Source organism: Abramis brama (genome assembly GCF_963993115.1).
Source record: "Abramis brama genome assembly, chromosome: 1".
Classification (NCBI taxonomy): domain Eukaryota; kingdom Metazoa; phylum Chordata; class Actinopteri; order Cypriniformes; family Leuciscidae; genus Abramis; species Abramis brama.
Genome location: NC_139963.1, coordinates 7788556 through 7800954, shown reverse-complemented (window position 1 = coordinate 7800954; position 12399 = coordinate 7788556). Strand labels below are relative to the sequence as shown.

At 37.3% G+C, this 12399-nt stretch overlaps 1 protein-coding gene across 1 annotated transcript in view; it reads right to left on the bottom strand.

Annotated features, from left to right (window-relative positions):
* Nucleotides 1-9754, bottom strand: part of LOC311080078 (NACHT, LRR and PYD domains-containing protein 3-like) — a 42702-nt gene extending 32948 nt beyond the window's left edge. The window contains exons 1-2 of the mRNA XM_084109843.1: nucleotides 9464-9754; nucleotides 8033-8448 (exon numbers count right to left, since the gene is read on the bottom strand). Coding sequence (XP_083965969.1) covers nucleotides 8033-8430 — 398 coding nt within the window. The 5' untranslated portion in view covers nucleotides 8431-8448; nucleotides 9464-9754. The remainder of the gene's footprint in view (nucleotides 1-8032; nucleotides 8449-9463) is intronic.
* Between the last annotated feature and the right edge of the window lie 2645 nt (nucleotides 9755-12399).

Here is a 12399-nt window from a genome sequence, read left to right as displayed (position 1 = left end):
CCAGAACATACATACTCCAGTTAATATTAGGTCAATACTATTATTAAAAGTACAACTGCAGACCTGAGTTCACCTTCACTGCACCACAGTTTGACAGTGTTCAGACCCTCAACATTACAATAATCTCAGACAGCAGCGTTTGATCAATATCATCAGCTCTGTCGGCCTAGAGAAGTTTTAGATGCTGCTCTGATCAGACTCTTCACTGATAGCAACATCATTCCTCTGAATCTCAAATAATATTGACATTAATCAAAATAAATATGCTGTTGTGTGCATATATGATACATACATCTTCTGTTAAACTGCTTTTAAACAGTTTATATTCTAAAAAGTGCTAAACAAATAAACTGTGGTAACTATTTCAATGGTTCACTTTAGACATTCTACTAACCAGAAGTAACTTTGCAACTATATGTGAACTACAAGTCATTAGAGTATCAGTAGACTGTTTAATATGTTTAAACACTTTATTTTGATGATCCTCAACAGACATTTAACTGACTACAAGCAACTTTACAATTACATGTCAACTTATTCTACTAACCCGAACTCTAACACCTCACTCTAACCTAACAGTCTACTTGCAGTCTACTAATACTCTAATGAGAGTTAGTTGACATGTAGTTGCAAAGTTACTTATAGTTAGTAGAACGTCTAAAGACACTTTTCCACTGCGTGGTTCGACTCGGCACGACTGGGCTCAGCTCGGCTCTCTTTATTTTTGGCTAGGTTTGCTTTTCCACTGCAGTTTAGCACCGCTTCTAAGTGATCATAGGCGCCAATCTCATGTTCAAGCACCCACAGAAAAATACGAGATACACTGTATTCATTTTAACCAATAAAAAATCTATTGCAGTTTTCAGACACGATTATCTTCATCTTTTTATAGTTTATTTGAGGCCGTTTCTATGGCATTATTTTAATGACAAATGTCGAGAGCGCATCCAAGTAATGCGCGAGCACAAATCTCTCAACTCACAGGCTGATCTCCTTCACTCTCGCACAGGACTGGACGCTCGTTCTCAAATATACAGTCTCAGGCTCTTGTCTGCTCTCACTCAGACATTACGTGTGCATGCTCAAACTTGCTCTTTCTCTAGAATATTCTTCTCTCCTGGATTTAATGTTGCCAGAAGCTTTCAACCACCAGACTTTCACGACTGACTGACGAAATAACACGTGTACCTTTCAATTGTAAAGAAATTACGGATTCGCCTTTATTTCATAATTTTACACTTTATTTCACAAGCTGATTTTAGTCAGCCAGTTCTCAAGTTATTTTATTATTTCATAGTTATTTTTGAGTCAAGTGCTTATTGTAAATAGGTATTTATTGAATTATTTTATTTAGTGAACCTCTACGGATCATCAGATATCAGCGAGAGCGCGACTCAGGACAACACTCATGAAGAGAATGTGCTTTTGTTTGGTTGGTAACATAGGCGTAACTTGCGGGTGGGACATGTCCTCGCCACTTTTTGTGTATGGAGTGTGGGCACCGGCAGAAACATAAATCAGTGCCTATGGGTGGGATTATAGACTGATCATTATAGTTGTGCTGCCACCTCGTCTACTGACCACAATACAGACATTTTGTTTTTCAAGTTGCGTGTGATGGTCGTTTAAAGCAAGTCATTTAAAAAAGTCGTGTGGACAATTGATCCTGTGGTGGCTGTTGCTGACTATTTAAATCTGGCGGGTTTGGTGTCTCGTGTCGCAAATTCAATGAGGCTACAGTGAAGAACGAAAACTAAGGCTGACTGCCCCTGACTAACTGCTAGTAGGTCATACTAGAACTTAAAGCTGCAGTAGGTAACTTTTGTAAAAATGTATTTTTTACATATTTGTTAAAACTGTCATTATGTCCTGACAGTAGAATATGAGACAGATAATCTGTGAAAAAATCAAGCTCCTCTGGCTCCTCCCAGTGGTCCTATTGCCATTTGCAGAAATACACCGCTCCCGGTCAGAAACAACCAATCAGAGCCAGGAGGAGTGTCTTAGCAGTGTCAATCAAGCTCGTGTACGCGCTGATCACACCCCTCTCTCGCACAGCGCATATCGTCGTTCAAAATCAAGATTGCCGGTGTGCCGTGCAGCTGTGATAATGAGGGACAAACAACCAAAACTGCCAATTTCTCGAGTGGCACTGGCTCATACAACAAAGACAGGTAAACAGAAAAAGACCGATGATGACGATAAACAAGCCCGTCGGAGCCCATTGAGTGTCAAACCTCTAGCCGCATAACATAACTTAGCCTACAGATAAAATGTCACGCACTGTGCAAACTGCTTGTCATGGTGCTGAAATAATGTACTAGTAGTGCTGCACGATTAATCGTATCGCAATTGCAAACGCGATGTCAAGCCTATGCGATTATATGACCCAAAATGCTGCGATTTTATATTAAATAAACAAATTAGCGCTGTTAACGCAATTAACACAGCATCTGTTAATTTTTGGCATCCTTTGGCTAGTGTTACATGATCCCGCTCTTATTCATGCAAATGCTTTTAAACCATTCATGCGCGATAAGACAAAAAAGAACGCGCTGTCAGTGAATGTCCTCCTGAAACACACACACACACACACATACACACGACCCACATAGACGCGCGCCAGTATCGTACAGACAGCGCGCCAGTATCAAGTTCTCTTTCGCTGTAGAACGAACAACACACATGTATGCCAAAATGAACGCGCTGCCTGTGAATGTCCTGACTGTGACACACAGAAAGACTTGCGCTAATATCGTGCGTGCCCACAAAACTGCTTGCCAGAATACAGTTCTCTTTCGAGCTTAACCGAACAATAACACACACAATTATGCCAAAATGTCTTTTTGTCGAGTATCTTCATAAAATAAGAGTAGTCTTATGATGAACGTGAAGAGTTGTGACTCGTGAAAGAATGAGGCGCGTGTGAGATCCGCGTCTCAGACAGCAGCGGCTGGTCTTAAAGGGACAGTACACAGTAGCCACTAATTATATCTGTCGCTAAAGTTAATCAAAGAACAAAGGGAACAGAGAAAAACACTCACTGCTCTTGACTAAATAACTTTTTTCTTTAGGCAGATTATCACTAATCTGTGTGTGCATTTATTTTCCTTGAGAACCAAGCAAGTTGACTCATGAAATCATTTGTTTATTATATCGCAATCGCAATATTGACCTCTATTATTGCAATATGTTACCGTTATATTATCTTACTAGCTATTTATAACTTATAGAAAGAGTGCAACGTTATGAAGTTACATTACATGTATTGCAAAATACGTAATGATTTGAGGACCAAGTTTGTAGTCAAAGTATGGGCAGGCCATAGTCAATGTAAAGCATATTGTTGATGTTTCGTCCCTACCAGTGAATGTGCGATAACTGTTTATCCGCCGTCATCGTGGGCCCTGCATGTTTACTAGCCTGCGCGTTCACGGCAGACTCCGTTGTGGGGGAGGAGCTGTGGAGGGAGGGCTGTAGCGCAGTAGAGAGCAAGGGGGAGTGACCTGTAAGCTGTGCTTGTTAAAATTTTCAGGTCAACGTTTTCTAAAAGCTCCCTACTGCAGCTTTAAGACACTGTCTTAACATTATGGCTATGTTTATGCATCATGTATATCATGTTTTCTTATAGAACTGAAAATAATATAACTGGGTAAAGTTTACTAATTAAAAGTTAAGCAAAATGAAACCATTAATGCTGTTCAATGGTTTCCGAGATTAGTGAGTTTGTTGTTCAATAACAGAGCAGTTTACCAGTTATGAAGAGCTCAATTCAGCAACAGTATAAGCAGGTCAACAAAAGATAGTGTTGTTTTTCAGCTCAAGTCAGTTCAATGTTGATTCAATTCAGTTCAATAACTGTGTCGATGTTCCAGAGATCATCAAATTCAGTTTACCTATAAAGCAGTTTGTCAAAGACAATTTTGTCATTTTCCAGCTCAATTTAGTTCAAGCTTTTGTCACTGCAGTTAAATCAATAATTCTATCATTTAGGGCTGTGCGATTAATCACAATTGATTTTTCAACTTCGGCTTCCAGGGATTATGAAAACAAGATAATCGACGTGAAACAACTATTGTGCCGCTGCTGCATTCGTCCAGCACACCTTCCTTTCCTTCACAGCGTTGCCGTTGTGCTTTCATTACCTAAGTCAAACTTAACATCCAAATCAGCCAAAAAAGAGTGTTGTAAAATAGAGTGTCATGATTCTGCCCTCTTGTCCTTGTTTTTTCCTTAGTCTTGAGGCAGGATCATGACAGACCCATGTTTTGTGTACAAGCACATGGCCTTTTGTTTGGGCTGTGCGCTTGTGTTGTCTCGTTCCCTTACCCTGCCCCCTTGTTCTCCTCGTTTGTCATTATTGTTTAATCAGTATCACCTGTTGTCCTTATCATTTTCTCTCCTATTTAAGCCCCTTGTGTTTGCTGTCCTGGGCTGGTTCGTTTTGTATTATCATTTGAGTAGTCTTGTCATGTGATTTCTCTGTGAAGATTTATCTAGTGATTGCTGTCTGTTAATTGTCTAGTCTAAGTCTAGTTTTGTGATTTTTATTTTTCCCCAGTCTATGTTATTTGCCCCCTCGTGGGTTTTGTTTTCCCTTTTTTTTGTCTATAATAAACTGTGTGTTTTGAAGACTGTCTGTGCTTGGGTTCGTTTCTGAAAGTCATAACATAGTCTACTTTTGCTAAACTGCGGGAAGTGCTTGATATTAAACCGTGTTATTAAAAGTGCATTAAGCCGCGAAAGAAATGTTCCCTAGGCGGCCTCCTGTGCGCTCGCTCTGAGACGGGGCTAAACATGCATTAGAAAAGTACACTGTGGCCTTCAGATACTCGCATAAACGGTCAAATAGCCTACACACAAATATATCAAAACGGCATTTACGCAAGTATCCTTGTAAAGAGTCGGTTATGTCTTGGGGCTGTTTACACGACACCGTTTTTAACTAAAAATGTAAAACTTTTTATGCGTTTTGGCCTTTCATTTACACAACAACAGCGTTTTAGGATGGATAAAAACGCATACTTTTGAAAACACTGAAGTTTTTTTGAAAACTTTCTCCATTTAAACAAAAACGTGAATCTCTGAAAATGATGAAAGAAGGAATGAATGAGGCATTTATAGCGCTTTCATAAACTACTGTACACCCAAAGCGCTTTACAATCATATCAGGGGATCTCTCCTCAACCACCGTTTGATGACGTCATGTTCAAGCGTAGGTTATTACTTGATCAGTCTATAGTGTTTCATCGCCATCTAATGGTCTGTCAGCAAAATACAGCATTTATAGTCTCTCTCTCTCATTGTGAATGGCGATCATTTTGACGATGTCGTCTGTATGCGGAAAACTCAAAGGAAAAGCATATTGTTTTCGTGTACACATACCCTTGAAGTGAATGTAAACACTGAGAAAGAGCATGTGTGTAACAGTTACAGTATATTGGATCCGTGCAGCTCTTAAAGTGACAGCAGCCTAATAAATCTGCTAGATCATTATTGTAAATCAAACAACAAATGACAAGATAAAATCACTCACTGCTCTTGAATATTATTTATTACATTATTGAGTATTAGTAGGGCTAATAAACAAGTGTCTTCTGTGTCAAAGATGAAGCTGACGATGCTGACTCTCGATCTTCGCAGTAGTGAACGCGCCAGAGAGAAATGCACATTTCATAGGCTATGGATTACATAGCCTAAGCAGAGAGCAGTCTGTTTTCTTTCGTTTTGAATTGTTTTGTTTAAAAGTACACATTAAGTACACAGCTTTCTATAGATATATTTATCAGGTCTTTGAGGCAAGTAGCTTTTAATAGTACTGGTTAATTTATGAGACGAGCTCCAGTTCATGCGCCGGCGCCTCCGTGTCCTGATTATATTGCCTGCTATATTTATTAAATCCAGGCAATTGGTTGATGAAACATTGGTTTAAATTAAGATACAATTAGTACAAAATGAGATTTACTTTAAAGAAAGGTTTTCTACAAAAACAAACTTAATGAAGTGGTCAAAATCATGTCTGCCCACTCGTCTCGTGATATACTGTGCATCTTATGCATGATCTTCCTCATGCTTTTCACTTTTCATATAATCAACATAGAAGATCAGCCCAAAGACCATTCATGACAGAAAACATTCAAACTTACAATTTTAATTAAAGCAAATTAAATTATATAACCCTGGAAAAGGATATATATTTATTATATTTCCCCACAAAGATAAATGTTTGATTGTACAGTATATGCCGCTCTGCGCTTTGAGAGGACTGTGGGACATGAGCAGGACAGAGTCCATCTCTTGCCTAATATCTTTGTGTTTTCTTCCAATGTTCCAAAGCAATGAACACTGATTGTAAAAGGTCAGAAGAGCGAATTTTATCTTTCACACAAACAAGATATGAATAGGTATTTGATGCTGCGCTGTGGAAGAAACGACACTGAATTACCTGCATGTGAAATGCACTATACAAATAAACTTGACTTGCCTTATACCATGTCCAACAAGCACAAATTGTGTAAAAGTTTAATTGGACGTGAGATAAAGATTGAAACTAATGAGATGGTGTTTTTCTCATAGTTTTTGCCATAGTAAAGGATGCAAATACAGGGATTGAAAGTGAACGAAAGAGTAATTCCCTCCGAAAGGAGATGTGAGTGACAATTTGGGAAAAGAAACAAGAAGATTCCATGTCCAGAGGAACAGGCTAATTTATGGAATAGGTTATTGTATAATTTGTGAAAAATCACAAAACAGAATAAACCGACATATGGTTTAATTATAGTTTATGGGCTCTCACGTATGTACCGCTCTCATTCGGCACAAATCCAAGTGTTTCCATTGTTGCGATGTAACATTTGGTTACTAACCTATCATTTCTTTTGTAAACTAAGCTTTGTACTTCACTCGTGTCCTGATATCCAGGTAAAACAGCGTTCACGGGCACAAAAATGTGTTTTGGTTTACCACTGCTGATGGTACTCAGTTATCATCCTGACCGAAACAGCCCTTAACAAAAGTGGATAATTTTTAACATTAATTTACTATTCACAGTTAATGTAGATAAATATCAAACATTAAATTTACATATTTTTAATTAAATGAATGTTCTAGAATTTCTGTGCCGCCCCCAGTCTGAGAACCACTGACTTACAATAATTACCTTGTATTAGTTTTTGCTGAAGTATTGATAATTGTGAAATTTCACTGACATTTAAAATGACTCATATCATGAAATGAGACTTTGATCATATCACCCACCTATAATCGTGTTAAATAATCATAATTTCAATATTGAGAAAAGTAATCATGATTATGATTTTTTGCCATAATCAAGCAGCCCTAATAATACAATTAGAAACATTCTATAAACCCTCTGCACACAAAAGTATCATTTCTAAATTACAATTACAAACAGAGCATTACATCTATATTAAAGTAAAATAGTGTAAAATTAAACGTATATTTATTAACGGTGAATTAGTCAATTCATTGTTACAAGCTGACTTTTAATGTTTTTTCTTTTAGTCAGTATATGTAAGCAATAACATATATATTCTGTTGTTGCTTGCTTTCACTTCAGCAATAAAACCCTATGTGTCTTTTATCAAAAGAGCCCAGTAGTCCAAAGCATTCATGAAATTAAAACCCTTCAAGTTTTTAAATCACCAAATGGAGTTTGAATGTCACCTAGCGGCCATATTGGCTACTGCGCCTAAAACTCCCAGAGCATATTGATAGTTTGAGACAAATTTGACCATTTAAGTTTGGATATATAATTTTCCAGTCTATGTTCAAGAATAGGGTCGCCAGGTAAGAGACTAACTAGTTATATAGATTCCAAGACTATCATCTATAAATATATTCAATTTGGATACATATTTTATATAGCCTTTTTCCCTTAATTTTAACAACTATTTGTGCAACCATACAACAAGCTTGTTTTTGTCTGTATGTGTGTTATTAACAGTTTTTAGAGGCGATGAACCTATAATATCTTGACTGACCAGACAGCCCTGAACTTCATGATACTCACTCAGGGTCAGAGGTCACAGCAGGTCCATCACTGAACATAGGGGGATCACTGAGATCAGGGGGAATAGCCGTGGAGATGTTACTCTTCATGGACACACAGCTGGATACTGGAGATGGTCCATCACTGAGATCAGGGGGAATAGCCATGGAGATGTTACTCTTCATGGACACACAGCTGGATACTGGAGATGGTCCATCACTGAGATCAGGGGGAATAGCCATGGAGATGTTACTCTTCATGGACACACAGCTGGATACTGGAGATGCTGCTCTCTGAGTGTGAACAGACGCCTCCTCCTCACTCTCGTCACACACACTCATTTTACAGGTACGGTTCTCCTCCTCTTCCTCCTCTCTCTCTCTCTCTCTCTCTCTCTCTCTCTCCTCACATGCACTCATTTTAAAGATGGTTCTCCTCTGTATGTGGACACAGAAAACATGCACAAAACACAATTGAATTTTGACACATTTTATTTAAATGCCATTTAATTCATTTTAACTTAACGTAGGCTACAGCAGTTTTTCTCCAGTTAATAGTGTTTGTTTGTAGAGCAACATGTCGGCCACACTTTCAAACACAGCAGCCTTGGATTCACCTTCACTTTAAAGGTTGTATCAGCGATTTCAGGCCCAAACATAAATTATCACATTCATCTAATCTTTCCTAACGATCCGCTAGCTGCCCGCCCCATAAGCAAGCCGTCAAAAAAACGCGTCTCTAGGCAGCCTAGGCTCTGAGATCTGCACACAAAAACAACTGCGCTCACCAACGCGTGCAGCCGTCATAGGCAGCCGTGCACGAGCGCAAAACCTCACAACACCCACCCCTGTCGGTGATTGGTTGGAACACTATTTGTTTTGGTTTTGAGTGTTGGTGAGCGCAGTTGTTTTTGTGTGCAGATCTCAGAGCCTAGGCTGCCTAGAGACGCGTTTTTTTGACGGCTTGCTTATGGGGCGGGCAGCTAGCGGATCGTTAGGAAAGATTAGATGAACGTGATCATTTATGTTTGGGCCTGAAATCGCCGATACAACCTAAATGACACTTCTGAACTTTTGCAGGTGTTTTTCACAATCCGTTTATTCGTCTCGCATATGTTATTTTTATGTTTATGACCACAGTTTCTTTCCCCAGTATTACTTTGTCACTCAATACACATATAATATAGATTATAAAAATAATTGAATACGTATTTAAATCCAACCGAAGATTTCAACATTAAACTAATATTTTCCTGTTAAAGAAAAAAGTATGTGTAGCCTACGTTTAACCATTTTATACGTTTAACCAACAGTTGACGTGTCGTGACGTAGGCCTAGATAACGAAAGTAACCTTCAACTTTATCATGTATTTGAGTTTGAGTTCGGCATAATGTGTGTTGAGATGCAAATACTTTATCGATATTACAGGTATGAAAAGTTTAACGAACTTACTGTCACATGTGAAGCGATTGATGATTTTCTATCTTCCGAAATGGCGTCTTTACAGTCATCGACTGCTTTCGATTCGTTGCCAAATCGTTCCGTATTTGACACATAAAAGTCTTGTTCCGTATTGAACTGATACGGAACGCACTTTGTTCCGTATTTTTGAGAATCAATTCAGTGCAAATCCATGACAGACACATAGCTTCTAATATATGTCAGACTATGAACGAAGACATTTGTAGGCGATAAGAAAAAAAAAACGACGGTGCGGTATAATTTCTCCCCCTGTTTGTCTATGATCAGCGTAGCGTTTTTAACATCTTACATCATCAGAGAATGCCCTTTTAATTGGTCGTTTCAGTCATTGTGAGTCACGTATCGTAGCAACGATGACGACAAGTAACAACAGCGGGAAATGTAAAAATGACAACCTCCGAGCAGCCGGCGAAAAAGAAAAGAGCATAAAAATATAGAACTGAATGGGAAAATGACTACCCGTGGCTGGAATGCGTGAGGGACAATGAATACACGGCCGAGCGATGTCAAGGTTCCTTGTCCGTCAGACGTCTCCAGAGGCTGATATGGTAGGCTATGTAATCATGTGGATTTTTAAAACTCAAATATAGTTCATAAGAAAGTGATTATATTAAAAGAGATAGTACAGGTTTAGCCTAACATTGTAAAGAAATCAAAAAAAGTACACATGGAAAAAATAGCTGCACAATGTGCTTAGTCTGGAGGTTTATTTATTTCTGTGAGATTTTCCATGTGCATACATACAGGTGTTTTATTGCTTGAATGCAGTATTTGAGTGCAATATTTTAGATTTTCTTTATTAGCTGTTTTTTTATTTATGTTTTTTATATTATTGTTTTGCACTGGAAAGAAAGTTAACTATGATGGAAGTATAATTATATAAATATATTTGCACTACACCTCCTTAAAATGTTGTCTAATTAAATTAAAAATATATTTTTTTGCACTGGAAAGAACATTCTAGAAGTCTAATTCTATTGAATAAGTTTGCACAAGGCTACAGAAAACTGTTGTTTATTTTTCTTCAAATGCAGTCTAAGCCGATAAGTTTTGAATGTTATATGTTGTATTTGTTTAAGTTAAAAATAAAACGTATTATAAACTAAACAAATCCATGGTTCATTGTTGGCAAAATGATCATGATAGGCTTTATATTTCACATCTAACTTATGTTGTTCAGTCTTGTATATTGATTAGGCCTACTTTGCTATTCTATAAATATAGGCCTAATAAGTTGTATTATAATATGCTACAATGTATTAAATATATTAAATATATTTATCTAAATATATCAAAAGTTTCCACAATATTCACCAGAAGTCATCATTTCAGGAGTTATTTTTTTTAAAAAATGTCAAAATTTTCTTCCTTGGGGGGCGTGTCACCAGACCCCCCCCCCCCCCCCCCCCCCTTATTTCCATTTCAGAAAGTTGGCAACCCTAACTGTGAGACAGGTAAATATCACAGGTAAACATCCAGCAGCTCCTCCTCGAATGGACTATTTTTTACACTTCCTGGTTTGAAACGAGGAAATAAATCCCAGCAGGGCCATATAAATGCGATACATATAGAAAAACGAAAAAAAAACAAAAAACAAAAAAAAACAAAATATATATATATATATATATATATATATATATATATATATATATATATATATATATATATTATTTGAGGATTAATTTGTTAATGGAATATACACAAACAAAAATAACTTTTTTGCTAACTATTTACCAAACAACTACTTTTAAACATTATGTTTAAGTAACTTTGCAACTCCATATCAGTCATTACAGTAGCCTATCAGTAGACAGTCTGCTTAATATCTGCTAACACTTTATTTTGATGGTCCTCCAACAGACATGCTATGAATAGGTTATGTAAAAATGAAAGGGAAATAAATAAATAAACAAAGAGTCAATGAGTCTCTAATCAACAAAACAAAACCAACAAAACCATAAAGTTTGGTATTAGTAAACGTTAGGGGTGTGACGAGACGCTTACTCCACGAGACGAGACACGAGATTGGGTTCACGAGAACGAGACAAGACGAGATTTTTATACAATTTTTAAGAAATCCTCAATGATGAAATATATGAATGGAAAATAGTCTTTTATTCAACTGAAAATCACAAAATGCAAAACAATTTAGGTGCATTTTGAAATCAACTTGTAATGAATGTTATTTTACTTCTATTTTAATGAATTCTATGCAGTAAAGGACATGCAAACACTGCAAAATGTTTTGCAATAAACTCTACCGTTTGGCTTCTCCCCTGTACGATTTCACATGAGAAATCTAACTCCTTTCCACAAATCGAACATAAAAAAATAAAACAGTATAAATAAAATAAATATAAATAACTGAAATAACACTTTATATGCAAACAGTAAGTGTGTATCCATAATCAAAGTACTGCTCTCTCAAAACTACAAGTTCAAACAGAAACAATTTTTTCTTCAAGCATGAAAAAGAGATAAATTAACAACACAGAACAGCCTAAGATTATGGTCATGTTCTTTTTCAAGAATATAAGCATGTCGACGATTTCTGGCAGCAGTTGAGACCTTTGGGCAGTAACTAGGGCTGCACGATATGAGGAAAAGCTGCGATGTGCGATAACATTGTTTAATATTGCGATATCGATATGACTTGATAGCCTATGTGAATGTTAGCTATACTGTTCCCATGTCTTAGTGCTTTAATAGGTTCTTTGCGCGATAGGTCAAATATTTATGACCTGCCTGGTTCAGATTACACTATTTTAGCGCGATTTTGGCACGATCCGTTTCGTGGAGATTCGTAAAGGGCAACGGGCGTCGGGACGCAAGATTCGATCGTTTAATTTCGTATAGTGTGTCATAGTGGGCGACAACCTACGCGTCTGCGATGCTTCAGGACATCA